Source organism: Gopherus flavomarginatus, chromosome 1, assembly GCF_025201925.1.
Source record: "Gopherus flavomarginatus isolate rGopFla2 chromosome 1, rGopFla2.mat.asm, whole genome shotgun sequence".
NCBI lineage: Eukaryota > Metazoa > Chordata > Testudines > Testudinidae > Gopherus > Gopherus flavomarginatus.
In genome coordinates this window covers 190351119-190376009 of record NC_066617.1, presented here as the reverse complement: position 1 = coordinate 190376009, position 24891 = coordinate 190351119, and the positions used below count along the sequence as shown (strand labels likewise).

Here is a 24891-nt window from a genome sequence, read left to right as displayed (position 1 = left end):
GGATCTGTAAAAGCAGCAAAGAATCCTATGTCTATAAGGTGCCACAGGATTCTTTGCTGCTTTTACACAAGACGATGGAGTTCTTGTCCTGAAGAGCTTACCACTGGAAACGAAGGAACAGATAAAGGGTAGGGGACATAAATAGAATAAGTAAATGTGGTGGTGGTGACTGGCACATGGCTTGTCACAAGTTTTGCTGGGTTTGGGTTTTGTTTTCTTTAAGCTGGGGGTAGAGCTTGGGTGAGAAGGTTAATATGAGTAAGGGAGCAAAATAACAAAGGAAGGGGAAGATGGCTGTGACGAGAAGGGAAAAAGAAAAAAGGAAAGGATGACAGTATGGGCCTATCTGAACTGTACATGTTTATGTAATAAAGATTATTGAAACCAGATTAAAAAAAGTGTGTTTGGACCAATTCAAACCTGTTTTTAGGACCTAATTGTTTTGAAGCTACAATGAACAGTGCTACTAAACAAGGTATTTATACTGAAAAGTTGCTTAATTTGTGGCAGAAAATTTCAGAAAAATGTTATTAAATCCTTAATATTCTCCAAATACTTTTATAAAGGGGGCACTACTTTGCCTCTTTATGAACACGGAGGTTACTCACCTTGTGCAGTAACCAGAGTTCTTAGCGATGTGTGTTCCTACGTGTGCGCCACTTCAGGTGCATGTGCACCCCTGCACCTTTAATCAGAGATTTGTGGTAGCCGTTCTCGTTCGGCTCATGTATGTACCCTATACATCCTTGTATACAGAGCTGAACAGGCAAATCATCCTCAGTTTCTTTTCTGCTGCAAAGTCCTGCAGGAAAAACACTCAGAAAGAGAAGAGGAGGGAAGGTAGTGGAGTACCCATAGGGGGACACATCTTGAAGAAGTCCAGTTACTGCACAAGGTGAGTAACCTCTCCCCCTTCATACAGTAGTGTTCCTATGGATGCTCCACTTCAGGTGACTCCCTAGCAGTAGTCTGACAAGGAGAGGGAAGCTTTGTAACAGAGTATAATACTGAAGACAAAATTGCATTGACAACTACACTATCTGATCTAGAGGCATGAACCCAAGTACAGTGGTTGTAAAAAGTACTAATTGAAGTCCAGGTTGCATCTCTGCATACTTCAGCAACTGAAACATTCTTCAGTAAATTGTAACCTTGTAGAATGAGCTAATGCTCTGGAAAGAGGCTGATGCTGGGAAAGTCGTAACATAAAATAATATCCAGATCTCCATCTTGAAAATTTCTGGAGAGAGACTGTAGATCCTTTGGATCAGTCTGCAATTGAAACAAGCAGTCTGGTAGATAAATCATCTGGTTAATCTGAAAACTGGAAGATCCCTTAAATGAATATTTTGGATGTGGTTGTAACAAGACCTTTTCCTTGAAGAACACAGGAAATGGAGGAGGGTCTGCCATGAAAGCCTCTAGTTCTCTGACTCTCCAGGCAGAGGTGATGGTCACCAAAAAACCCTCTTTTCAGCTATAGGTGAACCAATGAACACATAGCTAATGGCTCACAAGGGTAATTCATAAGGTAATTATCAATCAGATTTAAGTCCCATATTGTTAAGTAAATTCTCTAATTTGAGGGAAAAGATTAACCACATCTCCAAGTAATCTTGACATCGTGGGATGAGCAAAACCCAAAATACCTTCCACTAGGGAATCGAAAGGCTGTTACAGCTACTCAGTGAAACTTAACGAAACTCATAGGAAGATCTGATGTTTTTAATTCCAAGATGTAGCCGAGGACAATGGAACAAGAAGAGAGTGGGCAGGAGAAATCTGTCAGTGGGTCTGTCAGAGGTATCTCCTTCATTTTTGAAGTTAAGCATGTCACATGGATTCCTTTCTACTGTTTAACAACACCTGTTGCACCTTTGTTGAATGGGTAGTCTCGAATCCAGAGAACCATTGAGAAATCATGCCTGGAGCCAGAGAAATTCAAGACTGGGGTGAAGTGTCTGATCAGAAGTCAAACAAACAAACAAACAAGAACTGATCAGAAGTCGCAGTGGAAGACGAGAAGCAAGTCTAATGACGTAAGGATATCAAACTTTTCATGGACAAGTCAGTGCAAACATGAGGACTTTGGCTTTGTCTTGCTTGACTTTGAATTTTCATGAGCAATGGTATTGGCCAATATCCATAAAGGAGGCCCTTCATCCATGAGATGAGGAAGGAATCTCCTAGTGATTGAGGTTCAGGTCCCCCTCTCAAACAAAATTTCTTGTGCCTTGCCTTGGCTGCAGTGCAATGAAGTCCACTTTTGGAAACCTCCAGGTTAAATATATCCTGCTGAGGACTTGTGAATCCAACTCCCACTTGTAATTCCGAGAGAAATGTCTGCTGAGGTAGTCAGCCACGGTGTTCTTAATACCTGGAAGAGAAGATGATGAGATGACTATCTGCTTAGCCATGCACCAATTCCAGAGTTTTATCACTTTGGCATAGAGCGAAGGGGAACATGTCTGCCCGACAACTGATGTAGAATATGCAGGTCGCATTGTCTTATGATCATGACGGATATGGCTCTGATCAGTGGAAGGAAGAGAGAGCATACCCTTCTGCTTGGTCTCAGTTCCAAAATGTTGACATGCAGAAAACCCACTTGGGGAGTCCACTTGTCCTGGATGTGTGATTTGAGATCAGCTCTCTATTCCTAGAGAGAGGCATCTGAAGCGATGACAATGGTAAGAGGAACCTAAAAAAAAAACAAACTCTCATCCTCTTGGAAGGATTCTTCCACATATTGAATGATTCCAGAACCCAATGAGAAAAGAGACTTGTCTGTCTAGACTATGCTCGTTTGGTGTGTCAATGGTCCTCAGCCATCCCTGTAAACACTGGAGATGTCATCTGGCATGTTGGGTTAATGAAGACACAAGCTGTCATATGACCCTACAGCTGAAGACAGTTTCTTGCCAAGGTCTGAGGACTTATCTGAGTCCTTCAGATAAGATTTTCAGGTTTGTGAATGTGTCCACAAGTAAACAAGCTTTGGCTGTGATGGCATCTAGAGAAAGTCCTATAAAATCTATCCTATTGAATAGTCAGCTAGGGATAATCTGTTTGATGTAGCTGTTTAGAAGTCTGAAATCTGATATTGGTCTCCATCCTCTGTTCTTTTTTGGGGACCAGAAAGTACTTGGAATAGGACCCCTTTCCCCTGTGCTAGACTGGACCTCATTCTATGACCCCTAAGAGTAAAAGGGAGATGACATCCTGTCTCAGCAACTGATTGTGAGTTGGGTCCCTGAACAGAGAAGGGAAAAGTGGGTGGAAGGGAGGCTTGGAGGTAAAATGGATGGAATAACCATCTGTTATGACTTCCAAAACCCATTTGTCGAATGTTATTGTCGCCCATGCAGGGTGGAATTGGGAAAGGCAGTATCCGAGTGGAGGGAGGACAGGACAGTGCAGCAGCAAGTCCCTGTGGAGGAGGTGGTTCAGACTCCTGATCAAGCCATCAAAACTGGAGCTTAGCCATAGCAGATGACTGGGATGTAGGAGCTCTGTCAGCAGCTGTTTTCTTTTTGGAATATCTTGGTCTCTGGGCCCCAGGATAAGGTGGTCTACAGAAAGTAGAAAAGTAAACTGTGCGAGACCTTTGGGCCATCTAACACCTGCTAAATTTCTTTTCATTTATATGTGTATAGATCCCAAGGGACCTAAGAGTGGCCCTCAAACTTCAAAGTATGAAGGGACCGTCTGTAGAGTCTGAAAATAACTTATAACCCTCTACAGTAACCTACCTCCCTATGGAAGCTGCACAGCTAGAGCCAAGGTGCTTGTTACATCATGGTGGAGATGGAACAGGCTAAGCTATCGGCTGCATCCAAGACATCTTTGCCAAGAGCTGACCTTCATTTATGATGGTCTTAAATTGTTCATGGTGGTCCTGTGGCAAACATTTAATTTGCTCTAATTCAGATAGTGATATTTTGACATGAACTGTTGATGATTTGCTCTCCTAAACTGTAGTGTCACAAAGGAGTAATTTTTGTGACCAAAAAGATCAAGACACTTTTGGTCCTTGTTAAATGGGATAGCATTGGTTTTTTATTGCCTCCCACCCTCTAACTGCATCCACAACCAAAGAATTTGGTGTCACATTGAAAATAAAAATTCTGAATCCATGACCAGAACATATGGTATTTTTGGTTAGTACGTTTGCATGCAGGTGGTGCTGTGGCAGGGGTTTGCTGGACTGTCTTAGCTGCCTCTAGAAGAGCCTCATTAATTGGAAGTGCCACACATGTTGAAGCTGAGGAACTTAAAATATCCAGGGGTTTATCATGGAAGTCCAAATCTCCCGTGAGGAAGCGTAAAAGAGCAATTTGTTTCATCAGCTCCTGGAACTCTGAAAAGTCATCTGCCATGGAAGGTGTTGTAGGCATTATAGCCTAATCAGGAAATATTTGTGCAAGGTGCTACATCCTTGTCAGCTTTTGCCTCCTACCCGTCCAGCTGTAGGAAAGTGGGGATCATCTATCTTCCCTTCTCGCCACGTGGGGAGGAGAGTAAACTATCCTTGAATAAACGTGAAACATTTAAACAGAAAGCTGCGAATTAAGTCAGATTTCTCTTCCACACATTCTAATGGAGATAATCGTTCCCCTTGGACAGCATAAGTCAGAGAAGTAGAGTGTGTCCCAAAGAGAAATGACTACAGAGTGACCCAGAAGGCCTCAGTACTGAGACATGTGTGGTACCAGCAAGCAGTGAACTCTCTGGTTCATTGGAGAGGAAAAGGTCTCTTGAGTATCTGAACTTCTGGGATAGTGGAGGAACTCTGGAGGTTGAATCAGTACCAAGGTAGATACCTGACTCATCAGCATTGAGGAATGAGCACGCCCAAGCATAGACTCAGATGTAACAGTCTGGAGCACTGAATTAAATACTGAGGATACCGAAGAATCTGATGGCACTCATCTACTTGCATGGACATGACCACCAGAAACAGAGGTGGTCTTCAGTATTGAGTCGTTCTTGGCAGAGGGATGACTTTTAAGAGAAGTCTTAGACATCTTCATGATACCAGAAGCACTTGGAGCCTCAACAGCATTCTTCTTGGTGCCTGAGGTATCTGGTGAAAGAGATGTCTTTGAGAAGGATTTAATACGCCTGCTCCTTGTCAATACCATCATCTTAGAATGCAAAGCTTTCAGCACTGCAGACACGGAGGCAGGTTACTCAGCCTGGATCTTTCGGTGACTGGGATCTCAAGGTGGCCAAGTTAGCATAAGTCTTCTCCCTTGCCTGGGGATCCTGCATACCTCAGAAAATACAAGTCCGAAATGACCCTGCAAGTTGGGAAAACACAAGCAAAAGAGAAAGACAAAAACCCTAAAACAAGCTATGTATAAAACTAAGTATATAACAACACTAAGGCAGTTAATAGAAACAGGCATATGCAGCACTCCATCTTAAACCAAAGGTAGCTGAGCAGGAACTGAGGGCAGTTCGCCTGTGTAGCCCTATGTATCTTTGGTACGGGACAGGAGTATGCATAGAGTGCATAAAGGCCAAATGGACACTGCTACCAAAAGTCTCTGATCAAAGGTGCAGGAGTGCTTGAAATGGAGCACCCACAGAGACACTACTTGAAGAAAAAACTTTCCATTACAGACTTAACAACATGATGAAGACATTTAGTTTCTCAAACATACACATACAATTTCTGCCTCTCCTACAATTAATTCCTCCCCCCAACTACAATCTTGTAAACGACTGGGACTGTTTATTCTGCATGATAGGCCTGAACTGTCGTATTTTGTTCCCTGAAACCAAGCTAGTATGCATCTATCCTGGTGTATCTGGAGGAAAGCCAGCAGACCCAAGGTAGAGAAGAGGGGTAGGCAGGTATCATTGAGGACTTTCATATCCTCATTTTCGGGTAACACAAATAGGTACAAGACACAATATATAATTTTCCCAGTCTGTTTTGCTATGTTGGCATTGATTTTTCTGATTTAGGCTCTACTGTTTTGTTAAACATGACAGATTATTTTCTCTGAGAACACAGAAGACCATCTAAACATTAACCTAGGAATATTGGTGACAGTATGTCTTGGTGTCAAGAGTCAGATTAGCTTCCTTGTTGATTTTAACCACAACTCGGCAGTGTCTGTTCTCTCTTGACATCACAACGGTTGAGACATAAGAGAAAAACACTTCTGCTTTGATTAAGCACCAATCCAGGATTCCATTTCCATGCGGAATCAATCCACAGAAGTATCCTAATTCTTGATGTGAAATATGAGCATTTACTGGCATATGCTTGCCTACGAGTTCTTGGGTCTAAGTGGGCTTGTTTAGCTCTGGACAATTAGGACTCAGGCCACATTTTTGTTTTATTTATTTATTTTTTAAGGAAGAATGCATGAACTTTGCACATGCCCAACTTGTTCATACACTGCTCCACGATGACTTAGCAAGCCAAACTGGCGAAATAATAAATAATAAACTGAGACATGTTATGTTATTTTATCTAAAAACAGGTATTCCATTAAAGTTGCCTGTGGTTTCAAAACGTATTTCTTCATGAAACATATTTGATCAAATACTTATACCTACAGTTGGTCAAAGAATATTTGCTGAATGTAAAATTCATTGAATTTTACCTTCATAAAGAATTCACAAAGCAGCCTCTTATTTGCAATTCTATTCAAAACTCAAAATTACTTGAAGACTATCTGAAGTGAAGTACTGGAAGTCTTTGGAGTGGTGTAATGTATGTATTCTAAGTTAAATATACACATTTAATGAATTATAAAGACCTATTTCGAAGTCTGTGAATTTAAATACTAAAACCTAGGATAGGATATTCATGTTTCCCCCCCAGTATTCAACTAACTACGTATATACTCCATAAATACAATGCTTAACCTTAAAAACTACATCAACTGATGCAGCCTTTCAAGGATACTGACGACTCCAAATGGCGTCTCAAAATCCCTAAATAAATTTTTTAAAAACCTAATTTTTTCAGTGTTCTGGGAGGAATACTCCTTTATATACTCCCATAACTAGAAAATTATTAATTATAGGTGGATACAAAGACATGTGTGACCATTATTTAAGAAACAACATACTGTGCTCCACAAAGAAGTGTGATAATTACATACAATGTATGTACATCACTAGTTTTACTCTACTATCAGCCTTTAGGTATATTCCATTTCTTCTGGACAGAGTATAAAGGTTGAATAGTTCCTAAAGAAAGGTTAATGCTTTCTTCAAGGGAATAATTTTTCTTTTATCAGGTATTATAATACCTGCCTCTTGCAAGATAAGAAAAGAAGGGGTATTAAAAACTTGAAAATATCCTCACCATTTGCATGACAGTTTCAGGACTTCTATCTTCCTGTTCAGCTAATGCTTTAGTGATTGCTCGTACAGAATCTTCTTTCAAATGCTTTGAGAGATCAGTTCTTGATGGCTGCTCTAAATACTCTGGCTCTCCTGCTTGAACTTAGGTGACAAAAAATGTAATATAAGCAATTCCATATTCTTAACATAGCTATAAGTCTATCTGCGTTATTTGGGTTAACAAGTAAGTGCTAAAGAAACTTGCACAAAAATGCAAGTTATGTCAAATAATTCACACAAATCTGCTTTAGATCTGTGTTCAAAATTAGTCCCATCTTTTCTAGTTTAAGAAAGCACTGAAAGAGCTTAGTGAATAGTTTTAGGATTAGAAACATTTAAAACCACATTTAACATATTTGAATTGCCTGCAACACCTGCTCAGGCAGAACACAGTACCCATGTTGAGTCTGGGGCTGTGCATGAGTGTAAGGTTCTTCCTGAATCTCCTTGTGGGTGCGTGGCCTAAAATTTCTAACAGTTTAAATCTGAAAGATTTATATTGCAAAATAAACATACATTACAATCAATACATTTTACTTTTCAAAGAATTAAGACAACACAAATTCCTTTCCATTTAAATGTAGAATCTTCACTAAGAAAAATAAAACAGACTTGCTTATTGCTTTCAGTTAGTAAAACAAAAAAAGATAAACATCTACTTGTAAATTTCAAGAGAAATTAAATATTTTGTATCAATAATACAAAGAACAAAAACTAGGCTGTTCCAAGTAATTGAAAATCAAGATATTTAGAAGATGAAATCACTCTTTGGAGTAAAATAAAATGCAGTTTAACATTATCAATACACCAATTTTCTAGATATATTTGGCCAAACTATGATCTGTGTGTCCATCACTACAAAATGAACAACATACAATCTTTAATGATCCAAGGGTGACAAGAATGCATGAATGACAGTCTCCCACTATCCAAGCTTGTCCAGTCATCTTAAGTATTACATTGTAGAACCACCAAAGCTAGAAATGGACATAGCCTATTAACCCTACCTAGTCTCTTTCTCTATGTCAGTGCGGGACTGTCAGTACAATTAGTTCACCAATTGTCTGTTCAGGTCAGCTAAGTCCCAAGCAGTGGAGTTTCCACCACTATTCTTTGGAGTCCACCACACCATTCCTAACATTCTCAGTATTTTCCTGGTAATCAGCCTAAAGTTTTCCTATTTCTTAATTTAATTCCATTACTATATTACAGTAATATACCACACAATTTCTCCCTCTCCTTATAGCTAAATTCTGCTCTCACATTACTGTAAATCTAGAGTATCTGAGTAACAGGAAAATTTAGAGAGAGGAGAAAGGGAAAATACCCTGGAAATACCAATTTCTTAAAATAAAAGGCCAACGGAAGCTACTAGCTACTCTGTACTTTTGAAAAATCAGGCCACATTTCCAATTTTTAAGAATGTTTTCAGCTGAGGTGGTACTGGAACTTCATAAGGATAGCAAATTACTCAACATTAATAAGACCATCCAGTAAGCATTTTTTTAATTTTTAATTTTAATGAGAAAAGAAACCCCCCGAACAGAAACCAATGCCTATTTAAAAACCAAATAAATTTCTAATGTGGTTATTTTATAGAATTCACTGTTGAAAACAATTCAAATGTGAAGAAAACTAGTTCAGTATCTTCAAAGATATGATAGTTTACAGCTGGCATTAATGTATACACATACAAAGTTTTATTTTTGTCCCCTCCCCCCCCCCAACATAAAAAATGTATGCAGACCAACCTGGAGCAGAGGAGGGTGCTGCCATCCTGGGTGTCTGAGATGCTAACAACTTTTCCTGTTGTACTTTCTGAGCAAGTTCTGCATCCCATTCTTCTAGTTCTTTTTCAAAACGCTTATTGTCTTCCTTGACATAGTCCTTTAAATCAGGAGGCAAAGTGTCCATTCCAAGCAGCATCTGACCAGTTTCCTTATTAAACTCTTCTGTAAAACCAAATAGTTTATATGTTTCACAGAATAATGAAAGGCAACAGGAATACATGTGGATGAAAGGCATTCAGAATGAGCATTCTTGAAAGCACACAATATACCAGTGAAATTTCAAAAGTTGTCTCACATTTACGAATACATCTCAGTTTATCATTTGTCATACGCAGGAAGTTTACTCACCCAGAGGTGGACTTCATGAAGCATTTTGCTTCTGCAATTTAAGTCTTGCACTTGGGCACCACAAGCTCATTACCACATAGAACGCCAAACCTTTGGGGCTGTGTGCACCTTATGAATCAAAATGTTCACAGCAAAAGTACATAAGGGACTGTGGTCCAATTGCTTTCCATTCCACATGGTCTTAGTTACATTTAGAACTTTTAGATTGGCAGAGCCACACATTGAGGCCAATGAAGCCTGTGGTGGCAGGCCCCTTATGAATCTGGGGACCTGGAAATGTCGAGACTAATCTTAGTAATAATTTCAAACTAAGTGAGATTTCTAACTTTTTACTGTATGAAGATAGCCTTAACAATGTAAAGTAATATAAATCTATTACTAGGCTTGGAAACTTGTCATTAAGTTGTAATCAAAAGATCCAAGTTCTTCATGATATTTTCATTCTACACAATGCGGTTTTGCAGATCCATGTAACCCTTAACAAATAGTCCTTTGATTTCTGGGACCAATTCACTAATGTCTGGGTGTGAAGAGAACAGTGAAGGCCGCAACTGCCATAGCACTATAGGCATAAGAAACTCTCCCCTTGGTCTGTCAGATGAGCAGTCAACCTCTGCTGAATAGTCAGTCTATATAATCTATGGCCACAAGAGGGAACAGTGAAGGAGAATATATATTTTCTTTTAAAACATTTTTTAACTACGATTTAAACTACAAATTAGTTATAAAAAAAGAGGATTGATGAACACATGGTCCATCACCACAACTTATTCATAATATGGTTAAAGATACACTTATCTATCGTGGTCAGACAAGGACTGCTTTTTGTCATGTATCTTTGCAGTCAACAATTGTATTCTTCTGGGAGCATATGCATATCCTTCCTAGTTATTGCTTTCTGGTTGGACATGATTTAATGCAACAAGGGATATGTTCCGAAGGAGTGTTATCTGAAGAGACAAATTTCAAACTATGCAAGTTTTAGCCGGTCTAATTGGGACTGGCCAACTGGGGCCAGATCAGATAATCTAAACTACAGATAAACTGGAAAATGCAATGCTGCAGTGCCATCTAATGGTTGTTTCTGGTCCTGGAGTCCTGGTTGTTCAGTAAATGTAGAGAGCCAGTTAAGGCAGGGTTGAATAAACAGGTTTTTACTGTATTCCTCTGTTTTGTTTTTCACAAGGAAGAACTCAAAATGTAAGTTAACTATGAAATGCTCATTTCAATAATTTGCAACAGGCTTCTTTTTTTTTTTCTTTTCTTTTTTTTTTTTTTTTAAACACTCCATGGAAAAAGTACATTAAGTGGATGAAGGCAAGAAAAATATTGCTGAGAACATGTAAAAGTGACCTATTCTATAACTTTTAACATTTAACTTATCTGGTTTTACTCTCTGGTGTTGTGATAAACCTGTGCCCTCACCATGACTTCATTTGGCAAACATTTTATTTTGCTATTTTAATAATTCTGAAGCACTACGTACTGTGACGTTATGATGTTTAATACTCAAAAGATGCGTAGTATTTTGCCATCTAGAAAACTATAAACAGACCTATGAGCATAATTAAACATTTCACTTTCTACTCATTTGTTTAAACACTAAAGATTGACATTACTCCACACAATAACCCCATCTTTGGGCTATAACTTGGGCAGCGCTTTATCTAAACACCTTTCAGCTGATCTACTATTAAGCAATGTTCACTTGTAAAATTGTATAAAAGCAGGATATCATTGCTGCATTTGTACTCAACTCTACAGGAATGCAGGGATTGGGGGGGGGCGGGGGAAGTTGAATACAAAGAAAACTAAGCAACTATAAATGCATATGTAACATTTTCGTTAACAATAGGAATTAAAATAATCATAACTATTACTTTGCATGTAAATAAAGTATTATATAAAAGTTTAAATTTCAAGCTCTTAAATTTTGCTATATAAGCCATAGTTCAGATACAACTTTTAGATAATGTTTTCACCGCTGAGCTCAGAGAGCTGACAAGCGACAAACAAATAACAAAGCAACAGAACCACTCAGGAAGTTAACACCTTGAGCACAACTTCCACATACTGTATTTCATGCTGAAAATATACCCCAGACATTACCTTGTATCAAGAACTGTTCCTTATCGTTGATATACATTAAACAGTATGCACTGGCATTCCTGTAACCACCAAAAGAATCACGTTCCAACTCCTCCCAAGTTGACTTTGTCACAGAAATATCATTGTATTTCATCCATCTCCTCTGGTGGTGGTCATAAATGTATGCCCAGTAGTGCCCTGCATTAGCTTGGCCTTCATGAACTAGTACAGCATGTAACCGATAAGGAACCTAAACAGAAAGATAACAATTTAAATGTTGTTGCCATTACAGGAGGAGGAGATTATTTACTGTACCTGGAGGTTCTTCGACATGTGTGATCCCTATCTGGATTCCAGACATGGGTGTGCATATGCGCCAAGCGCTGGTGCCAGAACTGTTCACAGTACTGTCCGTTGATCTGCATGTACATCATACATTGGCTGCCTGGTGCGTCCAAGTCTTTAAGAGGCTATGCGGGTAAACGCCAGTCCCTCTTACCAGTAAGCGATTAGCTTACTCCAATCCACAATGCAGGGGATGGAGGGCAGGTATGGTAATCCAAATAGGGACCACACATCTAGAACTACCTCCAGTTACCATAAGTAATCTCCTCCTCTTCTTCAAGTGGGAGAGTAGCGAACAGTGCTCAGAATATTGATCTGGACACTTGAAAAATCAGACAAAGTAACATGGGTTATAAGGTGGCTACAATTTTATTTGCCTAACTAACAATTTCTGAGTGGTGATTCACCCAGGTATAGTCACTACAAACTACTCAAAAGCAATCTCTTCCTTAGAGCGTGTTCTTTTTCATTCTTCAGTGTGCAGTACAGACACACAGAACGTTTAGGTCAGCTCCATCCCAGAATGAATACTACTCATCATGCCAACATCACAATGATTCTTCTACCACTGTCATGTTCAAGTACCATGTCTGGAACTTCAAGCAATCAGCCAAAAACTAGGAATTCAACCTTCCTTTTCTCAATTCTGAAAGTAACCAACTTCAAACTCTAGATTACATACTGTTAAAAAGCTTAACCCCCCCCCCAAAAAAAAACAGCCAAGCCACGTTTCCTGGTTTAAACAAGTCTTTCCAAAGCATAAATACAAGAGTGCATCAGCAGAGATAAATAATAAGTCAAACAATATACTGAGTTTAGGTTCTAATTGTCTGATCATGTTGACTGCATCACTAACAAATTACATAAATGAATGGTTTCCTCATATAATAATTGGTGCATTCAATGCACCAGTTGTCATCTCTGAGTAAACATTTAAGAGAACAGAGGCCATCTGCCTGTCAAAGACGGAGAGGTTGTGTCAACCATTTGAGTACTTAAAGATGATACTTATTTAATACATTAATAAGCCATTTGTAGATAGGCATCTAAGCATCTTATAATATAACAAAACACTAAAATTAGAAGAAAAAAACCAGCCAGGTAAAACATACAGTCAACCTGTACCAAAACATCTGGTAAAATATATAAAATCACTTAAAGTTTTCACTGGATTCTACCATCTCCTAATTAACACAAAACGGTAAAGAAAAAAGGTAAGTCTTCATCTTGGCAGTTTGCACATCTGTTTTTATTCCCCCAAACCACACGCTCTCACTTCCTGGATTCATCCCAACCTTTTGAGTGTACTCTTCTGCTCCAGCCTTCGATGCACAGAACTGACTTCCTGTTATATGTCAGGTGCCCCCCCCCATTAAGCATCCAACTCTTCAAGCAATCCCTCCTCTCTTATCAGTCCTATATTCTAAATGTCATTAAATATTATCCCATGTCTTTCCCTTGAGCGTGTCTGTCTTGCTTTACTTGACTTGTTAACTCTCTGGGACAGGGAATGCATTATACCTAAGTTTGTAAAGGGCCATGTAAATTAATAGTAACGTATTGATGGTTTAATAAAAATAAGTAATATTTCAGTCAGTTCATTTCTGTGTACATCAGAAAGTTGAACACTTCCATCTTAAAGTACATCTTGAGAGTACCAATAGATCTATCATAATTAGGAGCACATCAGAAAACAGCTGCATTACTGTGTTCAGTCAGTGAAGAAACTGTTAGCTAGAGAGAAGCAAAGTCAGGTGGAGGGGTCCTCCCCTCATTTTGAGATAACAGAAGAGGGACTTCATACCAATGTCTAGGCCAGACCATGCCAACGTGTATACATTCTTGTACTTTCCTCAGAGCATGAACTTTAGCTCCTAATCAATGAAAATACTGATACAAAGGTTTGTAGCAGATGTGAAGACAAATTAAGTTTTTACCAGTCACCACCACACATCGACCTTTGCTCACAGTGATGCCTTATTGGATTACACGGTCTACCTCGCCTTCAGTGGCTGGAAATAACCAAAAAACCTATGAGTAAGGCCAAGAAATCTGCCTTGGTTTTCAAGACCAGTAGAATGCAAGAATCAAATAAGTTAGCAGTGAGAGTCTAAACACCTTAGGGACATAGGATGCTAGCTAGTGACCATCTTCTGGCAACACCAATGGCAAAATTTGAAGACTTTTTGCAGTAGAGATAAGTGTTAAAGACCATAAGAGTAGAGAAGGAAGAATGATCCACTTTACCTTAAAAGACCTTTACAAAAAAGATTAAGGTGTTTTTCTTAAAAAAAAGTTCAAGGGAAAAAATATCAATTCTATAAAAATAGCATTAAATATTACTATTATCCTTAATACAAGAAGAGATTTCTTAGAAGGACTGAGGATGTTAATGAGAGGTTTTTTAATCTAAGGTAAGCAGTCTGACAAAAACAAAATAAAGAGGAAGAGATGCAAATGCTATTTATACAGCAATCCTCAGTGTTAATAAGCTGGTCTGATATTAAAAATGTAAGCTATCTTTCAGGTTTATTACTATTAAGATTTAAAGCCTAGAGTGAAGATCTGTGTAGGAGAATGTCTGCTGGATTCTCGTTGCACACATCTTGAAAGCTGTATTATTGCAGCAGGGGACTTCAAGTTTAATATTTGTTATTGTCATGATAAAAAAAATAAGATCACTTATGACAATAACTAGGGATATTGGAATGCCCCATATATTCCAGGTTGCCATTCTCAAAACAATACAACTTAAGCATTACGAACACCAGAGTTACGAACTGACCAGTCAACCACACACCTCATTTGGAACGAAGTACACAGATAGCACAAGAGACCCAAGAAAAAGCAAATACAGTAAATTAATCTTCAAAAAAATTTAAAAAAATAAAGGGGAAGATTTGACAAGATTAAAAAAAGATTTCAGAAGGTAAGGAAACTTTCTGTGCTTGTTTCATTTAAATTAAGATGGTTAAAAGTAGCATTTTTCTCCTTCAGAGTAAAGTTTCAAAGCTGTATTAAAATCAGCGTTCAGTTGTAAACTTTTGAAAGAACCATGTTTTTGTTCAGTTATGAACATTTTAAAATTACAAATAACCTCCATCCCCAAGATTCTGAGGTTCTACTGTATATCAGTTTCTTTGAGCTATGAGGCTATGCAAACTCCCTGAAACTACAAGTCTGCTTCACAGTTAGCCAGTAGGAAAAGCAGAAGGGGAGCAAAGGTTGCACCTGTCCCTGAGACAGGAACATTGCCCTCTGTAAAACTCCTTAGTGCTGACAACTTCAGCTGAAAGAATCTTGGCAGTCCTCTGAAATGAGTGTCCTGGATGGGTAACACTGTTCAAATACAACTGAGTTACCAAACCACGTTAGAAGCATTTTTAAAAGGAATATGGGTATGCAGATTAATTAGAAAGACTAATGGGGGGGCGAGGGGGCTGTATGCCTTTCTGATGACATTCCCTCACCATTGCACAGCACAGTACAACCCATTGGGACTGAGATTTTAATTGAGTTTTAAATAAAATTGTGCTAATTGGGTTAAACTTCACTCTCTCTCTCTTTCTCTCTGGCAAACTAACTGCCAGAACTGTTTAGTCTGATCGAGGAATGTTAATTGCAGCCTTTCATAGAGAGAGAGATGTTTAGTGCTAGCAAGTGAATTCTGTACCCGTAGCTGTATCTCACAATAAACCATTACATTATATCAAGAAGCAATTAATGGTAACACAGCAACACACAAAGTATGTAATTAGCATTAAATTTCCATGTGGTGACTACTAACGTACGTAACAAGAGCGAGGCATCCACAGGAAGGGAAACTTCAAAAATTGTGTTAAGCGCCCCCCCCGCCCCGCCCCACCCACAATCATTCTCTTGTTTCCTCCCTGCATCAAACTGAGGTAACAAAGTAGGAGGATCAGAGGAAGCCGTGCAGCCAGTGGCGGGAGAGAAGAGGCGCTTTCCCCTTCAAAGGGCCACTTCTCTCTGGCTGGCTTTGAAGGGGAAAGTGCCGCTTCTCCTCCTGAGTCCTCTGGTCCGTGCTTGCACAGCCGCATTCAGGCCAGGGTCCCAGGGGCCCCTTGTTGAACACTACCCATATTATATACACACACACACACACACACACACACACACACACACACACAAACATTATCTCCCCATATGTCTTTAAGGGTTGAATTTCAGTCATTTATCCTGCAGAATGCTTAGCCCTTTCTGGTCATGTGTCTCAACTGTACTTTGAGGTGCATCAGTAATCACTCATGTATCATAGCAAAGGCTACCAGGAGTACTTGATACAAGGATTCTCAAAGGACTGCATTAGATACAATGAACTGAGATACCCCTAGCACTACACACCCTGTAATGTAAGTATAATTGACGTTTATGAAGCCTGGAATTCTGGGCATAATCCAGGATTCTGTAACACAATATGGAGGAGTATGAGGTGGATTCCCTGAAGGTGGGGAAGCTAACTAGAAAACTCTGCTAAAAACTTGTAAAACAATTAGAAACTTACTAACAAAAAAAATATATATACAATGGCAATAAGGGAAACTGAACAATTTACAGATTGAAGAAATTGAAGGAAAGCTTTGGACACTGGAGGTTCTGACCCAGGTTAAAAAAGAACTGGAGAAGCAGTCAGTGCACTCTGCCCTTCATAACTTCGGCTGAAACTTGAGGAAGGCAAGGGCACATGTGTGGACTTAAGGACAATGCGTATAAGAATTCTAGGTGCACACAGCTCATGAACATGCACAGTGGAACATGCACACAGGGAGCAGCAGTCGAAGAAAAGATGGTTACTCACCGTTGTAACTGTTGTTCTTCGAGATGTGTTGCTCATATCCATTCCAGGTAGGTGTACACGCCGCGCGTGCACGTTTCCGGAAACTTTTTACCCTAGCAACTCCAGTGGGCTGGCAGGTCGCCCCCTAGAGTGGCGCCACTATGGCACTAGATATATACCCCTGCCGGCCCGCCCGCTCCTCAGTTCCTTCTTGCCGGCTACTCCGACAGTGGGGAAGGAGGGCGGGTGTGGAATGGATATGAGCAACACATCTCGAAGAACAACAGTTACAACGGTGAGTAACTGTCTTTTCTTCTTCGAGTGATTGCTCATATCCATTCCAGGTAGGTGAATCCCAAGCCTTACCTAGGCGGTGGGGTCGGAGTGAGAGGTCGCAGCCTGGAGTACTGCAGAGCCAAAGGCCACATCATCTCTGGACTGCTGAACCAGGGCGTAATGGGAAGCGAATGTATGGACCTATGACCAGGTCGCCGCCCTACAAATCTCTTGGATTGGTACGCGGGCAAGGAAAGCCAGCGATGATGCCTGTGCTCTGTTGGAGTGAGCAGTCACACGGCCCGTCGGAACGTGGGCCAGGTCGTAGCAGGTCCTGATGCAGGAGGTAACCCAGGAAGATATCCTCTGCGAGGAAATCGGTAGCCCCTTGACCCGGTCCGCTACCGCCACGAATAACTGGGGGCACTTGCGGAACGGTTTGGTCCTGTCCACATAAAATGCTAGCGCCCGATGGACATCTAGCGAGTGGAGCTGTTGCTCCCTGCGGGACGAATGGGGCTTTGGGAAAAAGACGGGGAGGAAGATCTCCTGGTTGATGTGGAAAGCTGAGACCACCTTGGGAAGAAAGGCAGGGTGTGGTCTCAGCTGCACCTTGTCTTTATGGAAGACCGTATACGAGGGAATCTACTGTGAGGGCCCGTAGTTCTGACACCCATCTAGCTGAGGTGATGGCCACTAGGAAGGCGGTCTTCCACGAGAGATAGAGCAGGGAGCAAGTAGCTAATGGCTCGAATGGAGGACCCATGAGCCGAGTTAGGACCAGGTTGAGATCCCATGAAGGGGCAGGAGGGCGGATCTGTGGATAGAGACGCTCCAGTCCCTTCAGGAATCTCGCCACCATAGGGTGGGAGAAGACGGAACATCCGTCCACTCCAGGATGAAATGCGGAGATGGCCGCTAGGTGGACCCGGAGGGATGACAACGCCAGACCCTGGGCCCTGAGGGACCAGATGTAGTCTAGAATAGTGGTGATGGGAGTCTCCACAGGGAGAAGACCGTTCTCCGAACACCAACAGGAGAAACGCTTCCACTTAGCCGAGTAAGTAGCCCTGGTGGAAGGCTTTCTACTGCCCAGGAGAACCTCCCGAACCGAGGTAGAGCAGCGTAACTCGGAGCCTGTCAACCATGCAGGAGCCATGCCATAAGGTGCAGAAACGGAAGGTCCGGGTGACAGAGCCTGCCGTGGTCCTGGGTGATCAGGTCCCGATGTAGGGGCAGGCCAACTGGGTTGGCTACTGAGAGGTCCAGCAACATGGGGTACCAATGTTGTCTGGTCCATGTTGGAGCTATGAGAATCACCCGAGCTCTGTCTCTGCGCACCTTGAGGAGAACCCTGTGTATCAGCGGAACAGGAGGGAATGCGTAAAACAGGTGGGTTGCCAATGGGATCAGGAAGGCATCTGCTATAGACCCTGGCTCCCGACCCTGGAAGGAGCAGAATGCTCGACACTTCCTGTTCTCCCTGGATGCGAAGAGGTCCATCCGGGGACGACCCCACCTCTGGAAGAGTGAGAGGGCGACGTCTGGACGGAGGGACCATTCGTGCGAGCGGAAGGATCTGCTCAGTCGGTCCGCTAGAGTGTTCTGCACTCCCGGGAGATAGGAGACGGAAAGGTGAACGGCATGGGCTATGCAAAACTCCCAGAGACGCATTGCCTCGAGACATAGGGGAGAGGACCTGGTGCCACCCTGCTTGTTGATGTAAAACATGGTCGTCGTGTTGTCGGTGAACACCGCGACACAACGACCTTGAAGGAGATGGACAAACGCTTGACAAGCAAGACGGACCGCTCTCAACTCTCGTATGTTGATGTGGAGGTCCATCTCCTGAGGGGTCCACAAGCCCTGAGTTCTTTGGGCGCCGCAGTGCGCCCTCCCAGCCCAGATCTGAGGCGTCCGTAGTCAGGGATGCCGAGGGCTGGGGCGGATGAAACGGGAGCCCCGCACAGACTACGGACTGGTCCAGCCACCACCGAAGGGAGTCCAGTACCCTCTGAGGAATGGTGACGACTGTGTCCAACGAATGTCTGGCCGGCCAGTACTGCGCGATGAGCCAAGATTGAAGAGGCCTCATGTGGGGTCGGGCATACGCCGTCACGAACGTACAGGCTGCCATATGGCCCAGGAGGGCCAGACATGTTCGTAGAGAGGTCAGCGGGGCCGCCTGCAAGCGCAGAATGATGGCCGACAGCGACTGGAACCTGGGCAAGGGTAGCAAGGCCCTGGCCAGGGTAGAGTCCAGAACGGCCTCGATGAACTCTATTCTGCTGCGTGGGGAGCAGAGTAGACTTGTCCACGTTGATCACGAGGCCCAGGGCAGCAAAGAGGCTGCTGATCCTGTGGACGTGGTGGCAGACCTGCAGCTCCGATGTGCCCCGGATCAGCCAGTCATCGAGATAGGGAAACACGTGAATGCGGCAACGCCGAAGGTGTGCAACGACGACTGCCATGCATTTCGTGAACACCCTCGGGGCTGTAGAGAGGCCAAACGGGAGGACCGCAAATTGATAATGTCGGCGGTCGACCACAAAGCAGAGGAAATGCCTGTGCTGGGGGGATATAGAGATATGGAAGTAAGCGTCCTGCATGTCGAGGGCGGCGTACCAGTCTCCGGGATCCAGGGATGGGATGATGGTTCCAAGGGATACCATACGGAACTTCAACTTCACCATATACTTGTTGAGTTCCCGCAGGTCGAGGATGGGCCTGAGGCCGCCCTTGGACTTGGGGATCAGAAAGTAGCGGGAATAAAACCCCTTGCCCTTCTCGCTCTCTGGAACCTCCTCTATGGCTCCCTTGATGAGGAGCGTGTGCACCTCCTGACAGAGGAATTGCTCGTGAGAGGGGTCCCTGAAGAGGGACGAGGATGGTGGGTGGGTGGGGGGGGGCGAAGAAAACTGCAGGCGATAACCGGCCTGCACCGTACGCAAGACCCAACGGTCCGATGTTATTTGGGTCCACGCCGGGAGGAAAAGAGAAAGACGGTTGGAAAACTGCGGGGAAGGATCCCGAGGGGAAACTGGTACTGTGCCCTCGGGCGCACCTTCAAAATGAAGGCTTAGGTCCAGGAGGGGCCTTGGCGGAGCCTTGGTTCTGCCCCGTTTGGCCACCTGACTGTCTGCGTCGGTTGTTCCTGCCGCGGCGCCTAGTGAGGTCCTGCCGCGGACGGAACTGAGGGTACGGCCGACGCTGCTGCTGTTGGTTCTGCTGCCGGAATGGCCTGCGCTGTGTCGCAGGCGTATGCATCCCCAGCGACCGTATTATGACCCTATTGTCCTTGAGGTCCTTTAGTCTGGGGTCTGTTTTAGCAGAAAACAGGCCCTGGCCTTCGAAGGGGAGGTCCTGGATAGTATGTTGGAGCTCCGGTGGAAGGCCAGAGACCTGCAGCCAGGAAATTCGGCGCATCGTGAGCCCCGAGGCAAGGGTCCGAGCGGCCGAGTCCGAAGCATCTAAAGAGGCTTGTAGCGATGTCCTCGCTACTTTCTTGCCCTCATCCACGATGGTGGTAAACTCCTGGCGGGCGTCCTGTGGTAACAGCTCAGCGAATTTCCCCGCCGCTACCCACGAGTTGAAGGAGTAGCGGCTAAGGAGGGCCTGCTGATTCGAGACCCTGAGCTGTAGCGCCCCCGCCGAATAGACCTTGTGGCCCAGGAGGTCCATCCGTCTCACCTCCTTCGACTTGGGCGCTGGGGCCTCTTGACCGTGGCGCTCCCTGTCGTTCACCGACTGGACCACAAGTGAGCAGGGTGTCGGGTGAATGTACAGGTATTCATAGCCCTTCGAGGGGGCCATGTACTTCCTTTCCACCCCTCGGGCGGTCGGAGGGATGGAGGCCGGTGACTGCCAGATAGTAGCTGCGTTGGCCTGGATAGTTTTGATAAAGGGAAGGGCCACTCTGGTGGGCGCATCGGCGGAGAGGATGCTCACCACCAGGTCCTCGATTTCAGAGACCTCCTCTGCTTGCAAGTCCAGGTTCTGTGCCACACGTCGGAGGAGGTCCTGGTGTGCCCTAAGATCTAGCGGGGGAGGGCTGGAGGACGAGGTACCCGCCACTGCCTCATCTGGTGAAGACGACGAGGAAACCCCCGGCAACAGAGTGTCCACGGGGGGTTCTATCTGGGGCTGCACCTCCGTCACTGGAGGGAGCTCTGGGTCCTGGTGGCTGGACCTGCCGTCTGCTTCTGGGGAGGGAGGGGGTCTAGACACCGTCGCCTCCGGTGGCCTGCGTTCCGCCGCAGGGCGAGGGGTAATGTGTTGTGGACCCTGGGCTTGGCGATACGCCCATGGGGTCCAAAACCCCCACTGTTGAGGCCCTCGTTCCTGTGGTGGAGGGTCCTGAAACAGGGCCGAGTGTCTGTCCTGGCCCAAGGCATAGGCGCTGTCTGCCTGAGAGGACACAGATGGTTCCCTGGAAGGCCACGGAGGCGCTGAGCCTGTTTGATAGGCGTCTCTGTATGCCGACTCCAACGCTCTCCTCGGTGCCGAGGATCGGTGCAGCGACCCGTATCGGTGCCGGGATCGGGACCGGGAACGGCGTGGTAGCCGGTGCCGGGATCCGGAGCGGGATCTGCATCGAGTTCGGTGCCGGGAGCGGGACCGCGACCTTCGATCAGCGAGGTGCCGGGATGGCAGTGGGGACCGGGACCTGCCACCGACGCGGTGCCGGGAGGTCGACCGGGATCAGGACCTACCACCGGCTCGGTGCTGGGAGGTCGACCGAGGGGCCGAACATCGAGGTGAACGGCTCCTAGAGTGCCGGTGGTAAGAGGAGCCAGACCGGGACCGTGCAGATACTGATCGGTGCCACGAGTGCGACCGGTACCGCCTGGGAGAACGGTGCCGGGACTGTGAGCGGCGCCCCGAGCGCGAGCGTTCACGTCTCCGGGGCGATCGGTGCCGGGACTCTGGAGACAGCGCTCTTAGCATCGGTTTGCCTCTGGAGGTTACCCATCCCGGGGGTGCCGTCTGAGGCTGCGATGGCTCCGTTAGCGCTATCAAGTCCCGTGCCGAGGCAAAGGTCTCCAGCGTAGATGGGACTAACAGTTCGACCCCTGATCTCAAGGGGGAGCTAGGAGGGGCTGGACTCGACGGACCTTCCGGACCCGGAGTCGACAGCAGCCCTGCAGGCAGTGCCGCGGCCAAGGTAGGTGCCGGGCATTCCACTCGGGCCTGCCTCGATGGTGTTGCAGATGCCGAGGGTCGTGGATCTGCTCCCGGTGCCGGGGATGGTCGGTGCCGGGGAGTCTTGCCAGTGTCGGCGCGGTCCGGTGCCGGAGTAGAAGTGGCCGGCTGCGCTGCCGGTGCCGGAGTCAGTGCCGCTTCCATTAGGAGAGCGCGGAGTCTTTGATCCCTCTCCTTCTTTGTGTGAGGCTTAAAGGCCTTGCATATACGGCACTTCTCACTTATGTGCGATTCCCCCAGGCACTTGAAGCACTCGTCGTGGGGATCGCTAGTCAGCATCGGCTTCTCGCATGCCGAGCACTGCTTGAAGCCCGGCGAGCCAGGCATGAGCCCGGTGCCGGGCGCCGGGAAGGGCAACGGCCCACCCGCGAACAAGTTAAACAACTATATATAATACACAACTAACTAATATACTATCAAACTATCTATGAACTATTTACAACTATGACTACGAACAGAGTACAGGAGAGCTAGGTACGTGGAGGACAGCAAGCCGCACTCCACAGTTCCAGCAACCGACACGGCGGTAAGAAGGAACTGAGGGGCGGGCGGGCCGGCAGGGGTATATATCTAGTGCCATAGTGGCGCCACTCTAGGGGGCGACCTGCCGGCCCACTGGAGTTGCTAGGGTAAAAAGTTTCCGGCAAACATGCACGCGCGGTGCGTACACCTACCTGGAATGGATATGAGCAATCACTCGAAGAAGAACAACAAGAGTTTTGGAAAAGATATAAAGTCCTCCTGCTTCTGGGTATTAGCCAACCTCTTATTGAGGGTTAGGGTTAGAAGGAAATTTGCCCTTGAGGCAGGCTATTACTGTAGGGTTTCTTACACCTTTCTCTGAAGCAGCTAGCATTGGTTATACTACAAGACAGCATATTGGACTTAAACAACTGGGTTTGATCCAGCATGGCAATTCCTAGACACACAACTCTATGCTTACATCTCATCTTGTAACCAGTCTTCAGAACGGTTCCACAGCATCCTTTCTGCACCTTGGCTGCTGCCCTCAACCAACCAACCACAAGAGGGCTTCCGTAAGACTAGCAGAAGGATGCTCATGCAGCATCCCCCATCACCTATAGCCTCTTTGAGTAAATTGGATCAAACAAATTTTCATCTCTTCCTTGTTGCGACAAAAGAAATGGACAGATAATTCTTCAGTTGTAGACCTTGTCCCTCCTTTTCCTTTACCTTTAATTTTGCCTGTAAGTTCTTTGGGGCCTGGAGGCATTGTCTTATGTCTGTGACTTGCCATGCCCACTAACACGTACCAACATTACTAATCAAAATCACGCACCCCCCTCCCCAACCAAAAAAACCCCACCCACTACATGGAAAGAGGATTACGTGGATAAGAGACTATTGAAGGGACAACTACTATATATCCTGATGGCTTAATATTGCTGATCACAGTACAAACCATATCACTTAACAAGCTGTCCTCCCCAAGAAAATGGTTTAGCATGATAGCAAAAAGACTGACTGATGCTTAATCAGGACAGAATTAAAATAATTGTCGCTTAATATGGATTCATTTAGGTAGGTCCAAATAGTTAAGGAGTGTTTAACCCAGTGTTAAATAGAAGTGAAATTGAGTCATATTGTAGAAGTTTCAAAGTAAAATGAATAAGAAATGAAGATGAAATATAAACAGGAAATATGTTTCCTGTATTTTTATTCAAATATTTTTTCCTCTTTTTAAAATGGGCTTGTGTCTTAATTGGAAGTATCTCACTCAACAGCCTAAATAGCTTCTCCTGTGCAATGCTAAAATTACAGTACTGCATTCACATCAACGCAGCTGCATAGAATCAGGTATTCTGGGTTTTGCCACAGATTTGTAGCACAACTTTGGTTAAGTAATCTCATTTCTATTGCCTGACTTTCCTTAAAATAGGTATGACAGTATAATTATTTGACTTGGTGGTGCATAATTAAGGTCTACAAAACTCTCTGATCTTCTGATTAAGAATCTCAACACATTCTATACTGTTTAATTTTTAAGCAACTAAGAATTAAAGAAACATCTTTCATTCCAAAGATTAAAATGATCTATTTTAAAATGATCACCTTACTTACCTGGACCATTGATTTGTCAGAGTACATCAATTCAATTGTCCGATGTATTCTAGATATGCTTTCCTGTAAGTCTAAAGGAATAAGGAAAAAAAAAAAGTCACATCCTTCTGCGCCACCACTATGAGTTATCTATATGCTTCTACAATATGCTACATCTTCACTCTTTTCAACTGGAAGGCTCAAATAAGGATAAACAGTCCTAATCTTATTTAAAAATTGATGTTAACCACTCACATGCCAGACACTGAAGTTTCTCAGGCCTGAATGTAAAGGCCACAATCCCAGGGACAATGCAGCCTGCTTCCCACAAGATACCAGGCATGCTCTATGGGCAAGAAAATGACTCTACTTTGTTCCTGTCCTCGTCTGAACAGTTAGTGCCCTTCCTTATGCCCCACACCAAGGGAGCAGTCCATGCACTCTCCCGAACAAAGGCTCTGCAACTGTAAGTAGCTTTTGCAAAGAAACTCACTGCACTCTCCCAAAAGAGCCCAGGTTGTGCACCCACAAAAGGGCCAGTCACAATCTGGCGTAACTCCTTAAACTGCCCGTCACACTGACGGCTACAGGACAAGGATGGAAAAATCTACC

At 44.3% G+C, this 24891-nt stretch overlaps 1 protein-coding gene across 5 annotated transcripts in view; it reads right to left on the bottom strand.

Annotated features, from left to right (window-relative positions):
- USP25 (ubiquitin specific peptidase 25) overlaps window positions 1–24891 on the bottom strand; it is a 143362-nt gene that overhangs the window by 21391 nt on the left and 97080 nt on the right. For all 5 annotated transcript variants that reach the window (XM_050956976.1, XM_050956992.1, XM_050957001.1 and 2 more), the window contains exons 15-18: window positions 24301–24371; window positions 11619–11847; window positions 9123–9323; window positions 7334–7473 (exon numbers count right to left, since the gene is read on the bottom strand). In XM_050956976.1, the coding sequence (XP_050812933.1) occupies window positions 7334–7473; window positions 9123–9323; window positions 11619–11847; window positions 24301–24371 (641 nt within the window). The remainder of the gene's footprint in view (window positions 1–7333; window positions 7474–9122; window positions 9324–11618; window positions 11848–24300; window positions 24372–24891) is intronic.